Source organism: Colobus angolensis, unplaced genomic scaffold, assembly GCF_000951035.1.
Source record: "Colobus angolensis palliatus isolate OR3802 unplaced genomic scaffold, Cang.pa_1.0 Scaffold240, whole genome shotgun sequence".
NCBI lineage: Eukaryota > Metazoa > Chordata > Mammalia > Primates > Cercopithecidae > Colobus > Colobus angolensis.
In genome coordinates, this window is record NW_012115600.1 from 2447215 (window position 1) to 2470130 (window position 22916).

The 22916-nt window shown below is 43.3% G+C and overlaps 1 protein-coding gene across 2 annotated transcripts in view; it reads left to right on the top strand.

The window, feature by feature from the left end:
• RCAN3 (RCAN family member 3) overlaps positions 1-22916 on the top strand; it is a 38332-nt gene that overhangs the window by 925 nt on the left and 14491 nt on the right. Inside the window, exon 2 of one of the 2 annotated variants that reach the window (XM_011945603.1) lies at positions 10952-11199. The exons of the other annotated variant lie outside the window; for it this stretch is intronic. Within the exon in view, the coding sequence (XP_011800993.1) occupies positions 11005-11199 (195 nt within the window). The 5' untranslated portion in view covers positions 10952-11004. The remainder of the gene's footprint in view (positions 1-10951; positions 11200-22916) is intronic. 2 annotated transcript variants of the gene reach the window in all.

Genomic DNA, 22916 nt, shown 5'->3' on the forward strand with positions numbered 1-22916 from the left:
CGTGAAAAGTTAAAAATAAAAAAAGGAAGAAGCCACCCCCAGAAGCCCGGGAGGGGTGGGAGCCCCGAGCCGCGGGACCCAGAGATGCTGGGTAGTCGCAGCGACGTCGCCTCCCGCCGCACCCTTCTCGCGCGCGGGGTCTAGTCTGGCAGCCTCGAGGATGGTGTCCTGGGAAACAAAACAAAAGTGTTTTGTCTTCTCCACCAACGATTTTCTCCCACCAAGTGTTTGACTTTTTGAAAAGCCGACAGGCCCAGCCTGCCTCTGAAGGCAGGAGCGGTGCATGGGCGCCTGGAAGGTGGAAGCCCCCTGTCTTTCTCCCTTGCCCCACTGCCCCCACGGTGCGTGGATCACTATCGCATCAGTGACTCCCTAACTTCTTGAAACTTGTCTGTCTGCTTCTGTCCGCCGCCTGGACAGGTAGGGCAGGAGTGATCTGTTCCAGGTTGATTCGTCTAGCTTCCGTGCAAAATCTGATCATCTCCTTTAGAGATTAGGATTCTAGTGTAGGAAGCAATCCAGATCCGTGTTTCAGATACAAACAAGGATTATTTAAAGTGATGTTTTCCTGTAGTGCTGAAAGCCAAAAATATTTGCTTCCACTTGTTGGAAGCCACTGAGTACACCACATTTATCTGAACTTTTCATAGAAGTCTCTGATGTACTGTTTGGCAAAAGAAGCAATTGATTTATCGGTAGCTGTGATTACATACGATGTAAAGTAATTTGTTCTAAGACTGTTTCATTGGCTTTAGTTCAATATCTTAAGCTCTGTAAACACGTAATTCAGCAGCTAGATATGCATCCCACAAATGTGTTCTTTTTGGTGGGGATTTAAATTGATCTTCTAGAAATGGGCTTTCCATGCAGAAAGACTGTGAAAAGCCTGAAAACTGAGTCTCTTTGTTAGCCAGGTCATCAGCTTTACATTTTACTGCATTGGCAAGCCTTGCCTTTTTCCTTTTCTTTTCTTTTCTCTTTTCTTGTCCTGTCCTGTCCTTTCCTTCTTTTTGAGGCATAGGCCTGGCTCTGTCACCCAGGCTGGAGTGCAGTGATGCAGACACAACTCACTGCAGCCTCAACTTCCCAGGATCAAGCGATCCTCCCACCTCTCAGCCTCCCGAGTAGCTGGGACTGCAGTTGCCGGCTAATTTTTTGTAGAGATTGGGTCTCACCATGTTGCCCGGCTGTTCTTGAACTCCTGGGCCCAAGCCTTCCGTCCACCTCTGCCTCCCATAGTTCTGGGATTACAGGCATGAGCCACCGCGCCCGGCCTAGACCTTTTTTCTTAGCCTGGAAACAGATTTCAGTGCTTTTCTAGGAAACAAGATTTTTCCTGCTGTTGAAATATAACGTTTGTAAAGGTTTCAAACGTGAACATATAGGTAACAGACAAGATCAGATTTTGTATGGTGTTAGAGTTGTTGGTTGAAGGACTTAAAACATGAAAAATAGCGTGAACCGGAAATCCATTAGCCTGAAGCCTGTGAAATAATGGAAGCTCTGAAGTTCAACACCATTTGTTACTTAGAAAAAAAAACCACAGAAGGTGGAGGTAGGACAGCAGTCTGCACTTTCTCCCTAGAATGTAGAAGTTCTATCCAGGGGAAAGGAATTACACACAGCACAACAAATAGCATCAGTCTTATATATCTCAACTTCAGTTATTCTTTAAAGCCTGTTGTTTTCATGTGTTTTGTAGGCTGGTTGTTGTTGTTGTTTATTTTTATCTGTCTCTTGCTAACAAATTCCTGGTGGAGTGGAACCTCAATTTTAACAGGGCTAATTCTAGGTTATCTGTGAAAACAGGACATGGGTCACTGAAACATAAAAAATACAAAAATCAGATCTTCACCTGTTTTACTTTACCGTCGCACCAAATTTTTCTTACACACAGCTACTAAAAAATAGTACAGTTCTACCTGTAAGTGGTAAATGAGTAGAGAATAGAAGGTAGGGCTTTGTGATAGCCGTTTGGAACTTCCCATTGATGGTCCTAAGTGGCTTTTCATTGTTGTTTTTGTTTTCTTTTTCTTTTCTTTTTTTTGAGATAAGTTCTCCTTCTGTTGCCCAGGCCGGAGTGCAGTGGTGCAAACACAGCTCACTGCAGCCTTGGCCTCCCAGGCTGAAGTAGTCCTCCCACCGCAGCCTCCTGAGTGGCTGGGACTACAGGTGTGCACCATGTATTTTTTTTGCAGAGACGGGGTTTTGCCATGTTGCCCGGGCTGGTCTTGAACTCTGGAACTCTGGCAGCCCGCCTGCCTCCACCTCCCGAAGTGCTGGGATTACAGGCATGAGCCACCACACCAGTCCAGGTGTTTCGTTTTGTTTTTTAACTTAGTTGAAATTTATAATTTAGAAGTTTATAAAAGGAACTTAGTAGCCCAAAGCACCTGTGTTTATTTTATATATTTTATACATTTTATGTATTTTATTTTGTTCATTTTATAAATATGGAAAAGCCAAGTGATTTTTCCCAAGGTTATTAAGCAGGATGCTTATAGAGCTGATAATGGAGCACTTGTTTGCTTCCAGTATTGCTTGCTAGCATTTTTAACACACACACAAAGTAAAAAGTGCTTCTAGCTAAGATATTGAACTGTTCACCAAGTTGGGAAGCTTATTAATTTGAAAAATTATTATTTTAATCCTGGAGGAGAAAGAATTTGCCTTTTCCTGATCAGAACAGAAAATGCAAGATCCATGCCATGTGCTTGACATTTTGCCTTGATAGATGACTTTTGTCACAGGCTTGTTGTGGCAGACCAGATGGTCATGCTACTTGGAGTTTTTCCACTCATTTGATATTTCCATGAAGAAACAATTTGCCAGAAGCCAGCTGCAGTTACAGTTGTGCTGGAGATGATGGGAGACCTGGATTAGCACAGACTTTTGCTTACAGGAGCTGGAGGATATTGGTTCAGCCCGCTCTGCTGGGCCAGTCAGGAGTTCCCTGGATTGGTAAACTGAGGAACAGTTGAGTCTTGTGATGGTTGGAGCGGAGCGGTAATCATACCACTGCACTCTAGCCTGGGTGACAGAGACCCTGTCTCTAAAAAAAGAAAAAAGAAAGAAATATAGATATCTTGGGACAAAAGACAAATAATTTGACAATAATCTAAAAAAAAAAAAAAAGGAAGGAAAATAGCTAAGACGTTATTAGGATAACTGACAAAATTTGAATCCAGATTATGCATTTGACAAATTATGTATTAGATAATAGTATTATATCCATGTTAAATTTCCTATTTTTGATAAATATCTTATGGGTTATGTAAGAAAATTGTCTTGTTCTTATACACTGAAGTATTTGGAAGTAAAAGGGGTATGTTCCATCTTTCAATGGCTCAGGAAAATGCACGTCTATAAAAATAGAGAAAGATAAAGCAGATGGACAAAACAGAAGGAATTAGTGACTCTGGGTAAAGGATACAGCGTACCCGAGTTCCTCGTGCTATTCTTATAACTTCTGTTTGAAGTTATATCGAAAAAAAAAAAAAGGTATTCAAAATTGAAGGTAGAAAACAGGAAATGAAGGTGTGACATTCTAAGAATTTTTTTTTTTTTTAAGTCAGGTGAAGGATTGTTTCCTGTGTTCTGTTTTTTAAAATCTTTTTATGGGTTAGACGAGGGAACTTGAAACAAACAAAAAAAATCTTGTCAAGAATAGGTTGACTTTCTCAAATTTCAAAATCTAGTCAGCCAGAGCTCCTCAACTTGTCAGCCTCCAAAACCCCAGGCACAGTATTTTCTTTGTGTCTTTTTAATGGGTTGGGAATAGGATAGAAACATTAGTGCCTCTAAGAGACAAGACACAAAGACAGCCCGCCTTTAGAGATACTAAAAGTAAATTGCTTTGGTTTTATCATTTCCCTGCCTAAAAACCCACAATGGCATGCTGATAGTGACATGGTTTTTATGTCAAAACTCTGTAACCCTACTTTCTTGGCAACCTGGCCCATACCTGCCTTTCCGACTGTCTCATGCCACCCCCACCAAACACCTTGCACCTTAGCCATGCCAGATCACGTGAACATGCGGGTCCTATTGTCTTCCTGCCTTTGTTCATGTCCTGCTGGCTTTGCATGGAATACTCCCCATTCTTTTCCTCCTGAAATTCTGTTCATCCTTGAAGTCTCACCATCGGCTCCTTTGGGAAGCTATCTTTAATCCCATGCAGAATTCAATTTACCTGTGTCTGTGCTGACATATCAGTGGGGTCACCACGATGCTACCTGCTTTTATTCAGCCTCCCTTATTAAGCATACACTGTGAGCGGGAAACTGTGCCAGGGCCTGGGGCTTCACAGATACAGTCTTGTAGCTAGGAGTGATTTGTAAACAAATAATCACAACATAAGTGTGTATAACAGAAAAATGAACCAAGCACTGTAAGAGCTAAGTCCACCTGCTAACTTTGTCTTGAAGAAAAGACTAATAGCCACAGTGAGATACAGTATCACTCCCTGCCCTGCTCCCCCAGGGCCCCTTTCCCAATTGGAGATCTCTGGCACAATAAATGAATAAGTTAAAAACAGTTGTTGTACCTGTGGGCCACCCAGATAGATATATTCAATAGAAAGTGAAAAATACGGCTGGGTGTGGTGGCTCACGCCTGTAATCCCAGCACTTTGGGAGTCCGAGGAGGGTGGATCACCTGACATCAGGAGTTTAAGACCAGCCTGCCCAACATGATGAGACTCCATCTCTGCTAAAAATACAAAAAGTTAGCTGGGTGTGGTGGCACATGCCTGTAGTCCCAGCTACTCGGGAGACTGAGACAGGAGAATCGCTTGAAACCTGGAGGCAGAGGTTGCCAGTGAGCCAAGATCGTGCCGCTGCACTCCAGCCTGGACAACAAGAGCGAAACTCCGTTTCAAAAAAAAAAAAAAAAAAGAAATTGAAAAATACAAGACTAGAACTCAGGAGAGAGAGTGAATCCTGGTATATAAATTTGAATGTAGCTATATAAATCAGTGATTTTCAGGGTGTGTAGGCAGGAAAGACCAACAGGCAGATCACAGTCTCTTGGGGACATGGTACTTTTCCAAATTACCTATCCTCCTTATTGCTCAAGGTTCTGCTCTGGCTTCCCTCCCAACTTTGGTGACATTCATCCTCTCTTAAGGTCATTGCATGAAATGAGAGCCAGTATTGACACAGGTGTGTGTGAACCACAGGGAGGCAGGAACTTAGTTGAGAACCTCTGGTGGTTAGGCAGCTAAATACTCCAGTGTGGAGGAAGATGAGGAAAAGAGGATCAGGATGTGGAGAAAGAGGAGGCAGTAAAAAAGATAGAGTTGGTGAGGAAGAAGGGCCAGGAAGAGCCAAGACCCAGAAGGCAGGGACACAGGAAGGTCCAAGAATGAGTGGAATAGGCAGGCCGGTCATGTGCTACAGATATAGGCTGAGACTTGACACTGGGTTTCAACTACAGGCTTGTTCGGGGATGTTGTGGGTTTTGTTACAGATCGTTGTAATAAAGCCGGTCACACGAATTTTGGTTTCCCAGTGCATATAAAAGTCTTGTTTACACTATACTATAGTCTATTAAGTGTGCAATAGCATATGTCTTTAAAAAATGTATATACCTTTATTTAAAAAATACTTCGTTGCTGAAAAATGCTAACGATCGGCTGGTGTGGTGGCTCACACCTATAGTCCCAGTACTTTAGGAGGCTGAGGTGAGTGAATCACTTGAGCTCACCAGTTCGAGACCAACCTGGGCAACATGGCAAAACCCCATCTCTACAAAGAATACAAAAATTAACCAGGCATGGTGGTGTGTGCTTGTAGTTCCAGCTACTTAGGAGACTGAGGTGGGAGGAACACCTGAGCCTGGGAAGGTCAAGGCTACAGTGAACCATGATTATGCCACTGCACTAGAGTCTGGGCAACAGAGTTAGACCCCCATCTCAAAAAATAATGCTGATGACTGAGTCGTAATCTTTTTGTTGGTGGAAGGTCTTGCCTTGAGGTTGATGGCTGCTAACTGATCAGGGTAGTGATGCTGTAGTTTGGGGTGGGCTGTGGCAATTATTAAAATAAGACAACAGCATTTCATGACATATTTCTCTGTAGTGTGTGATGCTGTTTGATAGCATTTTACCTACAATAGAAGTTCTTTCAAATTTGCAGCCAATCCTCTAATCCCTGTCATTGCTTTATCAACTAAGTTTATGGAATATTGTAAATCCTTTGTTGCCATTTCAATGATGTTTACAATATCTTCCCCAGGAGTAGATTTTATCTCAGGAGACCGCCTTCTTTGCTCGTTCACAGGAAGCCAACTCCCATCCATTCAAGTTTTATTTGAGATTGCAGGAATTCAGTCACATCTTTAGGCTCCATTTCTAATTCTAGTTCTCTTGGTATTTCTACCACATCTGCAGTTATTTTCTCCTCTGATGTCTTGAACACCTCAGAGTCATCCATGAGGGTTGAAATCAACTTCTTCCCAACTCTTGTTGATGTTGCAATTTTGACCTCCTCCCATAAATCACGAATGTTCTGAATGGCATCTAAAATGGTGACTTCTTTCCAGAAAGTTTTCCATTTACTTTGCCCAGATCCATCTGAGGAATTGCCGTCTCTGGCAGCTGTATACTTACGAAATGTATTTCTTAAAATAGTAAGACTTGAAAGTCAGAGTTACTCCTTGATCCATGGGCCGCAGAATGGATATTGTGTTAGCAGACATGAAAAGAAATGTCCCTGTGTATTTCTGTCAGAGCTCCTGGGTGACCAAGCGCATTGTCAACGAGCAGTAATATTTTGAAAGGAATCTCTCTTTTTTTTTCTTAGCAGTAGGTCTCAAGAATGGGCTTAAAACATATAGGAAACCATACTGAAAACAGATGTGCGGTCATCCAGGCTGTATTGTTCCGTTCATAGAGCATAGGCAGTGTAGATTTAGCACAGTTCTTAAGGGCCGTAGGATTTTTAGAATGCTGAATGAGCATTGGCTTTAACTTATAGTCACCAGCTGTGTTAGCCCCTAACAAAAGAGTCAGCCTGTTCTTCGAGGCTTTGAAGCCAGGCATTGACTTCTAGCTATGAAAGTCCTAGATGCATCTTCTTCCAATAGAAGGCTATTTTGTCTGTATTGAAAATCTGTTGAGTGTGGCCACCTTCATCAGTGACGTTAGCTAGATCTGCTGGAGAACTTGCTGCAGCTTCCACATCAGCACTTGCTGCTTTGCCTTGCACTTCTATGTTACAGAGATAGTTTCTTTCCTTCAGCCTCATAAATCAACCTCTGCTAGCTTCAGACTTTTCTTCTGCAGCTTCCTCAGCTCTCTCAGCCTTCATAGAAGTGAAGAGAGTTAGGCCTTGCTCTGGATTAGACTTTGGTTTAAGGGAATGTTGTGGCTGGTTTGATCTTCTATCTAGACCACTCAGACTTTCCATATCAGCAATAAGGCTGTTTTTGCCTTTTTAACATTTGTGTGTTCACTGGAGTAGCACTTTCAATATCCTTTGGGAACTTTTCCTTTGCATTCACAACTTGACTGATTGGTGCAAGAGACTTAGCTTTCAGCGTCTCGGGACGAATCTTCCTCAGTAGGCTTAATCATTGCTGACTTTTGATTTGAAGTGAGAGACTCACGAAGCTTCTTTCACTTGAACACTTAGAGGCTGTTGAAGGGTTATCAGTTGGCCTAATTTCAGTATTGTCGTGTCTCGGGGAGTAGGGAGGCCCGAGGAGAGGGAGAGAGTTGGGGGAGTGGCCCCAGTCAGTGGAGCAGTTAGAACACCCACAACACATACTGATTAAGAACACTCATAGCCAGGTACCGTGGCTCACGCCTGTAATCCCAGCACTTTGGGAGCCGAGGTGGGCAGATCACAAGGTCAAGAGATCGAGGCCATCCTGGCCAACATGGTAAAACCCTATCTCTATTAAAAATACAAAAAATTAGCTGGGTGTGGTGGCGTACACCTGTAGCCCCAGCTACTCAGGAGGCTGAGGCAGGAGAATCTCTTGAACCCGGGAGGTGGAGGTTGCAGTGAGCCAAGATCACCCCATTGCACCCCAGCCTGGCGACAGAGTGAGACTCTGTCTCAAAACAAAACACCCACAACATGTATTGGTTAAGGACACCTACATGTATTCATTGATTAAGAACACCCATGTGTATTGATTAAGAACACCCACAACATGTGTTGATTAAGTTTGCTGTCTTATATGGGTGCAGTTCATGGTGCCCCAAAACAATTACAATGGTAATATCAAAGATCACTGACCACAGATCACCATAACAGATACAATAATAATGAAAAGGTCTGAAATATTGTGAGAATTACCAGAATATGTCAAACATGAAGTGAGCACATCCTGTTTGAAAATGGCACTGATAGACTTGCTTAATGCAGGGTTGTCATAAGCCTTCACTTTGGCAAAAATGCAGTTCTGTGTGACACAGTGACGTATGATAAAATGTGGGATGCCTGTTGGGAAGCCGTTGCCGTCCATGAGGAGGGCAGCTGCAGCCAAAAGGTAGTGCGGAGGCCAAACTGCACCTAATTCAGGAGTGACTAGAGCAGAGGGAGCGCGGCAAGAAGATATCACATTTCCCAGGAGCTGGTAGTAAGGTGAAGGAGAATTAGGGCCAGTGTGAAGGGGGGGTAGAATCCAGATGGTAGGGCTTGCGGGAACACATATGTTTGCTGAGGAAGAGGAACAAGTGGAGAAGGAGGAATTGAAAGTATAGCTGACAGTTTGGGAGGCTGAGGTGGGCCAGTAACTTAAGGTCAGGAGTTCGAGACCAGCCTGGCCAACATGGTGAAACCCCGTCTCTACTAAAAATACAAAAATTAGCCGGGCATGGTGGTGCATGCCTGTAGTCCCAGCTACTTGGGAGGCTGAGGCAGGAGAATGGCTTGAACCTGGGAGGCAGAGGTTGCAGTGAGCCGAGATTGTACCACTGCACTCCAGCCTGGGTGACAGGATAAAATTCTGTCTCAAAAAAAAAAAAAAAAAAAAAACTAAGTACAGCTGACAGCTGATGGAACGAAGTCCTTTAGGAGAATGGGTGCTTACCATTGTTGAGGAGGAGAAATGCTGGCTTTGCTGGGAGTGACTTGAGGGTAGGAACCATGTTTTCTTCACTCCCCAACACCAAGCAGTAGGCACTCAGAAAATGTGTATACAAATGGGTAAAGATTTTACTTCTTAGAAGTAGTCTTGATTAGTATTATAGAATACCAAAAACCCTCACTATTTTTATTCTATAATTACCATTCTGTATTGTACTGTGTATAAGCAATGTATTTGTGACCTTCTGTTCTTTGAAATAAAAGTGAAAAATCACAGATCAGGTGGTATTGAGGTAGTAATCATAATCACTTAGTTTGTCTGTGCCTGCTACTTATTTCTCAAATTCTGCCCCTACATCTTGAAATATGTCATGTCCAAGACTCTCTGCTCGGTGGATGTGATGTGCAATTCATTGGAAGAGGCAGACATGCACAGAAACAGTCTATGAGAGACAGATGCTGTCCTGTTATTCCACTCAGGGACACTGTCAGCTTCAGACATTTGCCTTAAAATTGGTTATTTTTTAAAGTTCAGAAAAAGGGGCTGGGCACAGTGGCTCATGCTTGTAATCACAGCACTTTGGGAGGCCGAGGCAGGCGGATCACGAGGTCTGGAGATGGAGACCATCCTGGCTAACACGGTGAAACCCTGTCTCTACTAAAAATACAAAAAATTAGCTGGGTGTGGTGGCAGGCGCCTGTAGTCCCAACTACTTGGGAGGCTGAGGCAGGAGAATGGTGTGAACCCAGGAGACGGAGCTTGCAGTGAGCCAAGATTGCGCCATTGCACTCCAGCCTGGGCGACAGAACAAGACTCCATCTCAAAAAAAGTTCAGAAAAATGACATCTTTTTATTTTTTTAAATTTTTTGTAGAGGCAAGGTCTCACTATGTTGCCAGGCAGGTCTTGAACTCCTGAGCTCAAGTGATCCTTTGATCACTGCCTCAGCCTCCCAAAGTGCTGGGATTGGCCAGGTGTGGTGGCTCTCACCCATAATCCCAGCACTTTGGGAGGCCGAGGTCTGCAGATCACCTGAGGTCAGGAGTTGGAGACCAGCCTGGCCAACATGGTGAAATCCCATCTCTACCAAAAAATATAAAAAATTAGCCAGGTGTGGTGGTACACGCCTGTAGTGGAGGCTGACGCATGAAAATCGCTTGAACCCAGGAAGCAGAGGTTGCAGTAAACCGAGATCGAGCCACTGCACTCCAGCCTGGGCAGCACAACACGACTCCATCTCAAAAAAAAAAAAAAAAAAAAAAAAAACTGCTGGGATTATAGGCGTGAGCCACTGCACCTGGCTCTCTTTTTGACTTTCTGTGTTAAATTTTGCCTACTGCAAATATTTCAGATATTAACAAAGACTGAATTTATAGACAGCTTTTGATTCTGTGTAACTTAATTTTTTCAAGTGTATTCAAAAAGAACAAATTGGTTAGGAGAGGTACAGTCAGCTCATCACAGACCATATTTCAGGGTGCAGATGGTGAGAGAATTAGTGTGGGTTGTATTTGGCTGTGCCAGTTACACTGTTGTAGATGGAAAACCCCAAACAAATATGTGGAGGCTCTTCTGGTTCACATTTTTCTTTCTACTGCTTATAAACTGGAGTACATATTGATATGATCTCATTTTATATTACCCTTTTTTCCATAAGTTCACTAGAAAACATTTTGCCTTTTTTTCTTAATAAATCATTGCCAGTGAAATATGTTACATAAAATATGCTAAGCAAATCAAATTAGCGTATCTAGAATTCACTTATGAGGACTGAAATGCTTTGATTTAAATACTGATTTAGCTTTCTAAATAACATTGCTTCATTTGATGAATTGCAACCTGGAGACATTGATTGATTGGAACATTATTTGGCCTTCCGAGTTTTTACCTCTGCGTTTTCTTTTTTTTAACAGTGGGTGCCTGATCCCAGGACTATACAGACGGAAAAGGCCCACTTTGGAGGAGAATGCTGAGGGACACTATGAAGTCTTGGAATGATAGCCAGTCAGATCTGTGTAGCACTGACCAAGAAGAGGAAGAAGAGATGATTTTTGGTGAAAATGAAGATGATTTGGATGAGATGATGGATTTAAGTGATCTGCCTACCTCACTTTTTGCTTGCAGCGTCCATGAAGCAGTGTTTGAGGCACAAGAGCAGAAGGTAGGCATCTATCCTCCCTTTCCCTGTATTTGTAGCATGTTGAATGTGTGTGGATTTGGGGAAACAGAGCATGACTGGTCCCTGACAAATTAAGTATAGAAAATGTACGTCCACTTTTAGGCCGGGCACATTGGCTCACACCTGTAATCCCAGCAGTTTGGGAGGCTGAGGCGGGCAGATTACCTGAGGTCAGGAGTTCGAGACGAGCCTGGGCAACATGTAGAAGCCCTGTCTCTACTAAAAATGCAAAAACTAGCCAGGTGTGATGGTGCACACCTGTAATCCCAGCTACTCGCAGGGCTGAGGCAGGAGAATCACTTGAACCTGGGAGGCGGAGGTTGCAGTGAGCCAAGACCATGCCACTGCTCTTAAGCCTGGGGGACAGAGCGAGACTCCGTCTCAAAAAAAAAGAAAGTGTATGTCCACTTATAGATGTTGCCGCAGAATTTTTATTGTATTTTTAGAAGAGTGTCAGTCTGCAGCAGATAGGAAATGTTTCAAAACCAGTCCTTCTCCATAGACACTTTGAGAAGCACTGGCATTTAGTAAACTCTGAGTCAAGTCTTACTCAATCCGTTTACTTATTTATTCACTTATTCATTTTCGGAGACTATAATTAAAGAAAACCTGGAGATCTTTAGCCGGGCTTCCTGTTACTTGGGAGTGCGTTCACAAAAGAAGGAATTCAGCTTTTTCCTGGGGCTGATTTACCTAAAACCTATTAGGACTATTTATGATTTTGTCGTAACAAAATTGTTCACGTTTCTTGTATTAGTTTCTACAACTGGGGAAAATGATTGAGCTTATTTTAAAGATTCCTTTAATTCATTTATTATTTACCTAGAAAAAGAGTTGTGTGTGTGTGTGTGTGTGTGTGTATGTGTGTGTGTGTGTGTGTGTATTTTGTTTTTCCCCCTCATGACCTCACAAAAGGCTATAGGTCTTAGTCCCACAAAAGTAAAATAGCTCTGCCACCGGGATGTGTTTTCCATGTTCTGAGGCTTTTTCTCAAAACGCTATCGCTGGCCCTTTAGTTTTCAGCCGATGCACCCAAAATATTTCCCTTCCAGTGACTTTCTTGGAGCAGAACTTTGATACCGTTTAACTCAGGACATACTTGAGTGCCTACAATGTGCCAGGCACTGGTGCCAGTTGCTTCAGGGGATGGAGCGTGAGTCATGCAGCTTCTGTCTCTTGGTGTCCAGCCCTGTGGCAAAATCAAGGCCAGGCAGCAGGGATGACAAGTAATTATGATATCACATGGAATCTTAGTGCCTTTAGAAACACTTGAAAGTGGCCGGGCATGGTCGCTCACGCCTGTAGTCCAAGTACTTTGGGAGGCCAAGGCAGGTGGATCACGAGGTCAGGAGTTCTAGACCAGCCTGACCAACATGCTGAAACCCGTCTCTACTAAAAATATCAAAATTGGCCGGGCGCGGTGGCTCAAGCCTGTAATCCCAGCACTTTGGGAGGCCGAGACAGGTGAATCACGAGGTCAGGAGATCGAGACCATTCTGGCTAACACAGTGAAACCCTGTCTCTACTAAAAAATATGAAAAACTAGCCGGGCGAGGTGGCGGGTGCCTGTAGTCGCAGCTACTCAGGAGGCTGAGGCAGGAGAATGGCGTGAACCCGGGAGGCGGAGCTTACAGTGAGCCGAGATCGCGCCACTGCACTCCAGCCTGGGCGACAGAGGGAGACTCCGTCTCAAAAAAAAAAAAAAAAAAAAAAAATTATCTGGGCGTGTTGGCAGGTGCCTGTAATCCCAGCTACTCTAGAGGCTGAGACAGGAGAATTGCTTGAACCTGGAAAGCGGAGGTTGCAGTGAGCCAAGATCACGCCACTGCACCCCAGTCTGGGCAACAGTCTCAAAAAAAAAAAAAAAAGAAACACTTGAAAGTATAGGGCCAGGCACGGTGGCTCGTGCCTGTAATCCCAGCATTTTGGGAGGCTATAGCGGGCAGATCACTTGAGCCCAGGGGTCCATGACCAGCCTGGGCAATATAGTGAGACCCTATCTCCATAAAATAAAAAAGTAATAATAATTTAGAAAGTGTATTGAGGTAAGAAAGGAGGAAGGATCACAGCCAGTTGGAATAAAAGATCTCACAGGGAGGTGGCATTGGAGAAGGGCTGTGAGAGCTGGGTAGGATTTTAACAGGGAAGGGAAAGGGAATTTTGGCCACAGGGAACAAAATGAGAAAAGAGCTGAATCGGGAGAGTGTGGGCCATTTCGGGAGTAGCGAGCCATTCTGTGTGCTTAGCACGTAGCTGATATGTGGCCAGAGTCAGAAAAATTGGGCCAGAAGAGTAAGTATGGGGCCGCCCAGCACAACCCAGAGCTTGTCCTTTTGTGGGAGACGGTCGGAGGTTTTCTGAGCACAGAGCGGCCATCAGAACTCCATGTCAGGAAGCTGAGCCCGCAGCACGTGGATGGTGGAGCGATGGGAGAAGAGGGCAGAGCAGGGAGCTCTCGGAGTGCACCCACCTGGAGATGACCCACCCGGAAGTGGAGCAGGGAAGGGGCTGCAGTCACCAGCTTTGTGTCTTTCAGGGTTGTTTCATTTACAAATGCTGTTTGCTCTCCCAAGTCCAGTCATAATTCAGACATTTTGAAATCATCCTTTTGAGTTTTCTCATGCTTTCTAAGAGCTCTAAGTTTTTATGTTATAAATAAGTTAACCTTGTTGTTTGTTGTAAAAAACCAGATGAATTGCCAATTTATGTTAAAATTATATACGTAGGAATTCTCTCAAGAAACCTCACAATCTTTTCTATTTCTACCTTTTCTTTTTAACTGTAGCCTGGGAAATTTTTAACCTGCAAAAAGGGTGAGTCCTTGTTGGGTTTCAGTTCAGTTTTTAAACCATTTGGGGATTATATCTAACCTAAATTTATACTGGAAATCATCCCAGCAGAAATTCTAATAACAGCAGTTCAGTGGACTTCCTAATAAATTGTATTGAATAACTTTAACAGTAATATCTGAAATGACTAAATATAAAATGTTTATATTATAGTTATCTATAGATCATCAATTGGATATAAAATATGGACAGAATCAAGGCCAGGCATGATGGCTTATGCTTGTAATTCCAGCACTTTGGGAGGCCAAGGCAAGGATTGCTTGAGGCCAGGAGTTTGAGACCAGCCTGGGCAACATAGTGAGACCCCGTTTCTATTAAAGAAATATTTTTAAAAATATGGGCAGAATCAAATGTTTCCTTTACATTTTTCTTCTATCAGTGTCTTATTTTGTTGTAGTTTCTCCTGAAATCACCTGTTTATTCAGGTTATCTATGAATGTGCAAAAAATAAAACAGTTGCTTTTGTTGAATTATAGGCAGAATAATCCTGATTGCAATGAAACACTTTAATTTCAAAAAATAATTTCTGGCTGGGTGCAGTGGCTCACATCCATAGTCCCAGCACTTTGGGAGGCTGAGGCAGGTGGATTGCTTGAACCCAGGAGTGCGAGACCAGCCTGGCCAACATAGCAAGACCCTATCTCTATAAAAAAAAATTTTTTTTCCTAACTTGAAAAAGTTTTTGTCTTCATAAGCTTCTAACTATTGGAGTAAGCTTTTACATTCTTCCAAACAATAGAGTAAATAACACAGGTGCTATTATCATGTAAAGGTAAATCTTTGCTCTAGATTGTTAGGTTTGGCTCTATGTTTTTATCAGTATTTCTTAATAGTGTTGGGGGATAATAAATCATAGGAAAATAAACTAAGAAAAATAGGTGGAGAAAAGGACTTACCTTTCAATGTGTATTTCTCAGCTATAGGGTTGTTAATTTCATGCATGTGCTGTGCTAGTCAGTCACTCCATCAGGAGTGCGGCAGGCTTAGTGCTTCATTTTTCTTTGACAGATTTGGATTTGTCCCAATGTGATTGTATTTGCTTGTTTGTTTTTAACGCCAGTTTTTTTTTCCTCTGTCTTTTTAAAAAGCGACAGGATCTTGCTCTGTCACCCAGGCTGGAATGTGGTGGTGTGATCATAGGTCACTGCAGCCTTGACCTCCTGGGCTCAACCAATCCTCCTTCCTCAGCCTCTCAAGTAGCTGGGACTACAGGCATGCACCAGCACATCGGCTAAGTTTTCATTTTTGTTTATTTATTTATTATTATTATTTTTGAGATGGAGTCTCACTCTGTCACCCAGGCTGGAGCGCAGTGGTGCAGTCTCAACTCACTGCAACCTCTGCCTCCCGGATTCAAGTGATCCTCCCACCTCAGCCTCCCACGTAGCTAGGATTACAGGCATCTACCACCATGCTCGGCTAATTTTTTTGTATTTTTAGTGAAGACAGGGTTTCACCTGTTGACCAGGCTGGTCTCAAACTCCTGACTTCAGATGATTTTTCTGCCTTGGCTTCCCAAAATGCTGGGACTGCAGGTACATGCCACCACACCCAGCTAATTTTTGTATTTTTAGTAGAGACAGTTTCTCCATGTTGGCCAAGCTGGTCTCAAACTCCCAACTTCAAGTGATCTGCCCATCTCAGCCTCCCAAAGTGCTGATATTACGGGCATGAGCCACTGTGCCTGGCCTGATTTTTTTTTTTTTTAAGAGACAAGATCTTGCTATGTTGCCCAGTGTTCTGACACTGAATCTGGCAGTTCTCAGGTGGGTTCTTACTGGCTCCCCAGCAGATCAAGCCCCAGTTGCCCACAGAGGTGACAAGCTTGAAAACACGACCTGGAAGGACAGAGAATGGGCTTGCCCTCCTTCCCAGTGCCACTGTTCCCAGGCCTTCACTCTTGTCTCATGGGGTCGCTTCCCAAAACAGTGTGTGTGCCTTTGCCTTGCCTTGCCTCTGCTTCTCCAAGGAGCCCAGGTTAGGCACAGGTAAAGCTTCCAAGTTTGGTTGTGGTTATTCCTCTTATGTAAGGTGCTGTCCCAGGCTCTCAAAATAAAAAAGGCAAATTTTAGGTTATGCAAAAAAGATAAAGACTAATATAAAAAACACCCACGTGCCCACCCAATTTAGCAAATGAAATTTTACTAATACAGTTGCATCCCCTGTGTCTCCTCCCAGACATAACCATCATCCTGAACTCAGGTTTCCCATTTTCCATGAAATCTGTAGACTTTAATAGGTTTAACCGTATGAAATTGCTATATTTGTTGGTCAAATGTGGTCAAATATCAGCATTCTGATTTAGCTCGATACTCTGTGTGTATGTACACACACTTTTTTTTTTTTTTTGAGATGGAGTCTCACTCTGTTGCCCAGGCTGGAGTGCAATGGTGCGATCTCAGCTCACTGCAACCTTCACCTCCTGGGTTCAAACGATTCTCCTACCTCAGGCTCCCAAGTAGCTGGGATTACAGGTGCCTGCCACTGCGCCTGGCTAATTTTTTGTATTTTTAGTGGAGATGGGGCTTCACCATGTTGGCCAGACTGGTCTGGAACTCCTGACCTCAGGTGATCCGCCCACTTCGGCCTCCCAAAGTGCTGGGATTTTAAATTATCTGTATTTGAAGTCGATGTGATTTGTCTCTTTAGAAAGGAATCTATGTAAAAGCTGTTAGAGCAAATAAGTGAGTTTAGGAAGATTGTAGGATATGGGTTCAATGCACAAATTCAACTGTCTTTGTAACAGTAAACATTTGGAAATTGAAATATCTATAGATATTTTAAAAATCCCTAAATATATATACACACATATATTTATGCAAATATGTATACACACGCATATATATAAAGGTATGTCAAATCTATATTATTTCAAATACACACACACACACACACACACACACACACACATATATATTTTTTTCTTTAGATGGAGTCTCACTCTGTTGCCCAGGCGGGAGTGCAGTGGTGCGGTCTCGGCTCACTGCAACCTCCGCCTCCTGGATTGAAGCAAGTCACCATGCCTGGCCATGAAATATTGTAATATATTTTGAGATAAGCATCTTCAATTACTTTCAACGATATTTGTAGCTTAAGTATACATTAACAAAATATGTGTATGATCTGTATACTAAAAATCGTATGCTAAACTGTATGCTAAAACACTAATGAAATAAATAGTATTTTACATCATTTAAAATTTTATATATTGGCCAGGCGTGGTGGCACAGGCCTGTAATCCCAGCACTTTGGGAGGCCAAGGTGGGTGGATCACCCTGAGGTCAGGAGTTTGAGACCAGCCTGGCCAACATGGCAAAACCCCATCTGTACTAAAAATACAAAAGTTAGTCAGGCATAGTGGTGCACGCCTGTAATCCCAGCTACTTGGGAGGCTGAGGCAGGAGAATTGCTTGAACCTGGGAGGCAGAGGTTGCAGTGAGCAGGGATCACGCCACTGCACTCCAGCCTGAGCGACTGAGAAAAAAAGACAAAAAATAAGGAATTGGAAGTATTTAGAAAATAATAAAATAAAAAATAAATAAAATTTTATATAAAAGGCATAATTGTATAAATTCTTATTTTTTTGCTCAACACTGTATCAGCAAGACTAATCCATATTGAAATGTGTATTCAGTTTCACTTCTATAGTATCTTATTTTCTAAATATACTACAGTTTATTTACCCATTCTCATGTTGATGGGCATTTAGGTTCTTTTTGGTGTGCTGCCATCGCATTCCCGGATGCCGCTTACATTCCGTAGCATCCTGTGTGAGGCTGGGGCGACGCTGCTGGCTTGTGGAGTTACATTTCTCCAATCTTAGTGCATATTGTCAGATACTCTCTAAAGCATTTGGACCTGTTTGCATCTTCTTAGCCATGTGTAAGAGTTCCCATTGCTTCAGAGCATCATCAGTACTTTTTATTTTCAGAATTTAAAAATGTTGCCAGTCTAGTAGTTACATTTTTATTACTTTCCAACATATTTTTCAGTAAATTATAGATGAATCCTTCTCAGACTTATAGCCAGTGGAAGACCAGGTTTTTCCTCTAAACTGTCACTGTGTGATGCTTTTGTAAAATGGAATAAAAATGTCATAGTGATGTAAACTTGCTAAAACATTTCTAAACACTTTCTCTCTGTTTCGATACTGAACCTTCTCGTGGACTGGGAGCAAAGTTCATGGACTAGCACTGGGTCCTCAGACTACATCACGGTATATGTAACATTTAGGGATTTTGAAATATCTTAAGAGATTTTGAAATGAAAAAGCTCTCTTCACTTACCATCCAGGATATTTGTAGCTTCCATTGTGAATACGTTGCCTCAAAAACAAGAATTTAAAAGGATTTCAGATGATTTATTTGGACATCTAAATTAATAGAAAATTAAGAGTCACTGAACAGTAAGGTTGGCTGTCATGTTCTTGGAGATGACTTGTTTACAGATCCCCATTTCTTAATTTGTGCAGTCAGTAAGTTTTGATGGAGCATTGTGCTGGCCTCTGTCACAGGTTCTGGGGAGACAGCGGTCAGCAAGATGAAGGATCCCTCACGGAGCATAGGGAGAAAAAGATAGTGAACGTGCCAACAGGTGAATACGTTCAGATAATAACAAGTACCGTGAGAAAATAAAATAGTATGGAGCAAGAGAGAGTGACTTGATGGGTGGTGATTTTGAACTTGAGTGGTCAGGGAGGGCCTATCCAAAGAACTGACATTGGAAGTGAGACCTAAATAACATGAATTACTTAACTTCCTATCACTTCATTGACATTTATCCTAGTATAATGTAAATAACTTTTTTCTGATGTGTATATATAGTCAAAATGCCTTATAATTTTTTATCTTGATTTATGGAGGTTCCATATATCAAAGCAAGTGTAAAATATCTTTGAGCTAATGGCCCCTTCTGTACCTTGAAGCTTTTTGTTTTTCCAGTAAGCTCAATTTCAGCTGGAAACAATCCACTACTCCCCAAATCAAGGTAGACCTCAAGACTCTTAGGTGCTAAGAAATAGCTAGGTTATGGCTGGGCGCGGTGGCTCATGCCTGTAATCCTAGCACTTTGGGAGGCCGAGGCAGGTGGATCACAAGATCAAGAGATCGAGACCATCCTAGCCAGCATGGTGAAACCCCGACTCTACTAAAAATACAAATAGTAGCTGGGTGTGGTGGCGTGCACATGTAGTCCCAGATACTTGGGAGGCTGAGGCAGGAAAATAACTTGAACCCAGGAGGCGGAGGTTGCAGGGAGCTGAGATCGCGCCACTGCACTCCAGCCTGGTGACAGAACGAGACTCCATCTCAAAAAAAAAAAAGAAAAGAAAGAAAGAAATAGCTAGGTTACCCATGTGTATACGTTCCTAATCTTTCCAAAACAGAGTGTTCCCATGGGTGGGGATAGGGTAATTCAGAAGTGAGGGAGCTCAGGATAGGCATGTGTGTCACCTCCACACCGCCTAGCACAGAGCCCGGCTTGTGAGCCTTGCTGTTCATGAAATATGTGCTTGAAAAATGACTGGGAAAGTAATCTACGTGTACTGAGACATCAACACGCCCCAACATTTATGTTGAACCCTCATCAATTAGTTTGAATAACCATGTCTTTCCTATTTTTTTATTTCCTTGCCTGATTTACATTTTTATTTTTGTAAGTTTTATGTCATATTTAGGACAGTAGAACATGTTCATAATATATGTATGTGTATAAATAAGTAAATAAGCCAGGCATGATGGTTCACACCTGTCATCCCAGCACTCTGGGAGACCGAGGCAGGAGGATCTATTGAGCCAAGGAATTTGAGGCGGTAGTGAGCTATGATGTCACCACTGCATTCCAGTCTTGCCAACAAAGCGAGATCCCATTCCCCCCCCCCCCAAAAAAAGATACTTTTAATGGTTAGGTATACAGAGCACTTTGCTTTTCCTGCACCATTTCAAAGCATAAGTTGCCCACAATGATGGCTGTCACTCCCCAGTACTTCGATATGTATTTCCTACAAACAGGGGCATTTTCCTGGGAGAAAAAACACAAAAACCGGGAAATTAACATTGTTACATTTCTCCCTCCTAATCCTCAGATCCCATTCAGGATTTGCCAGTTGTCCCAGTAATGTCCTTTATAGTGAAAATATCCAGTTGTTTCTCACCCATCGCATTTATTTGTCAGGTCTCTTAAGTCCTTTTCAATCTGAAGGAAGCCTGTCTGTCTTCACTGTTCATAGCATCCCACCCTCTTGAAGACTGCAGTCCAGTTATTCTGTAGCGTGTCTCTCACTTTGGGTTTGCGTGATGTTTCCTCCGGGTTTGATTCAGTTTGTGCATCTTTGACCAGAACATTGCAGAAGTGACGCTGATCTCTTCCCTTCAGGTCCTGTCCGATGGTGCGGTTTCCATTTGTCCCCTTTGGCTCTGAGCCTTGGTTAAGGTGGTGCCTGCCAGACTTCTCTGCTGTCGAGTTGCTCTTTTTCTCCTTGTAATTAATTAATATTTTGTGGGAGGTACTTTGAAACTGTTTCCCCATCAAACTTTCAGTGTATTCAGTTTATTCATACAGTAAGGTCCATGGTTTCCTATTTTACTCATTGGTTATAATCTGTTACTGTGATTATTTTGATGCTGCAGTTTGTCCGGATTTGGCCAGTAGTTGTCCCTTCAAGATGGCTTCTGTGTCTTTTTGACATGCACCCATCATTCTTTGAGTACTTCCTTACTTTCTAGCACAAGATATTCCAGAATTATTTGGTACTTATCGCTGCCACAGCCCTGGCGCTTGGGCTCCAACATACAGTGTTGAACGAGGAGTCAGCCATTTTTCCAAGGAGCCCTTGGATTGCTTTCAGTGGAGAAGAGTGTATAGAAACCAGGATATGGCAGTTGGCTCTTGGAGTGTCCCTGTTTCCAGGCCCTTCAGTGGACAGGGCTAGGAAATATGCAGATACACACATGTGTCTACATACATGCACACATATACATGTATCTGCATACGTGCATATACATGTATTTACATTTAACACGTCCAGCTCCAGTCCAATACTAAAGAATTTTCTCCCTTCCCCTGTCTGTGACTGTCACTGCCTTTTTCCTGTGTATACTGGACTGCCCCTTATACAGACACCCCCTCACCCTACAGGGCTCCACTACCCGCTCCTGAGTTCCCACACAGCGCCCCCTCACCTTCCCACCCTGCCTGGGCTTCCTCCTCCAGTCCGATTGCTCCAATGTAGGAATACTGTCCCCCTTACCCTGTGTTAGGCAGCCTCTTGTTGGGCGTACCATCCTCATCTCTGCTGGGCTCCAATACCCCATGCCAGGCCACTCTCCAAGTGACCACCTGCCCTGCCCGACCTGGACCCCACACCATGCTGTGGGCTGCTGCAGCTCCCCTACTGCCCAGCTTTGTGCACAGCTGCCTTATATGGTTCCATCAACAGCTTCTGGACTGAATGTTCAGGAATAGAAAGGATGCCTTATTCATTATTTTTATTATTATTATTATTATTTTGAGACAGGGTCTGGCTCTGTTGCCCAGGCTGGAGTGCAGTAGAGCAATCTCGGCTCACTGCGGCCTCTGCCTCCTGGGCTCGAGTGATCCTTCTACCTCAGCTTCCTGAGTAGCTGGGACCACAGGCACACACCATCAGGCCTGTGAACAGGGGCCTCTGGTCCTCCCGAATGGGTAACATCCACTCATGTTCCGCTTCTCAGAGGCAGAGCGGGGTTTGATGCTTGTTCATCAAAGCCAATGCTCGCTCACAAAAGTCACAAAGAGCTCACCATATGGGCACTGTCTCTGATGGGGCCGTCAGAGCATCTGCACCTGGCCCATGTCGTTCTGCTCCTGGCTGTCATGGAACCCAAGGCCAGATGTGGAATTCAAGCTGAACTTGGACTTCCCAAATCCTTCCTACTTCATGGACAGGGAGGACAAGAAAGAGGGAGGGAAGATTCCAGTGGACATCCTAGAGAGTAGTCATCAGTTTTCTCGAGCAGCTGGTATGGATCTGCTACCACACCAACCTTGAAAACGGAGCCCAGAGTGCTTGAACAGCAGCCTGGGCAGCTGAAACACTTTCCCTTGTTCCTGGGCAAATTTGCACGGTTTGTTGGGGGAAGAACTCACCGTGGTTTTTCTTAACTGTGATGTCTTAGATCAAAACTGTATGTTTGAGTCCAGTTCCCTGGATAGGTTTGCAAACCTGAAGTGTTTTGTGGGCTGTTTTTGGGCTTTGGATTAGGTAATTGCCTGCTTATAATTTGACTGCCTCTTTGAGATGCCCTTCAATAGCAAAATAGCTAAGTGGGGTTGCAAAGGACAGAAATCTGTGTTTCACAATTTGTGTGCACTCTCTCTAGATTTGGTCCATCTGCTGTTTCCTTCAGGGGACCTTATAATCTGCTCCTCTGTCTTCTTTGCTTTATTCAGTAAATAACCAAACAACCTCTAGGCTTAAGGGGAAAAAGGCCGATACTGCTGTCATGAGCTGTTAGAAGTTCTCCCATTTGTGGTTTTGAAGATCGCACTTCTCCAATAGAAAAGCCAAATAAAAAGTACTTTTCTTTATTGATGGGCTACAGGGTTTGAGTGTCATCACTTGAGTGCAGTACCTTCACATCTTGAAAGAGTGTGTGTGTGTGTGTGTGTGTAGACTGTTTCTGTAGAAGCCCTGACAGCTGCCTAATCAGCTTAACCGTTAATGTTGCTGTAATTGGGGGGAAGGGGGGTAGCTGTGGTTGTGGAGCTGTTCCTCGGGTGGCAAAGTGCATTTTCGAGGTGTTTTGAGGCTGGCAACTGGCCGCCAAACTGCTTGAAAATGATTTCTTTTTTTTTTTTTTTTTTTTTTTGAGA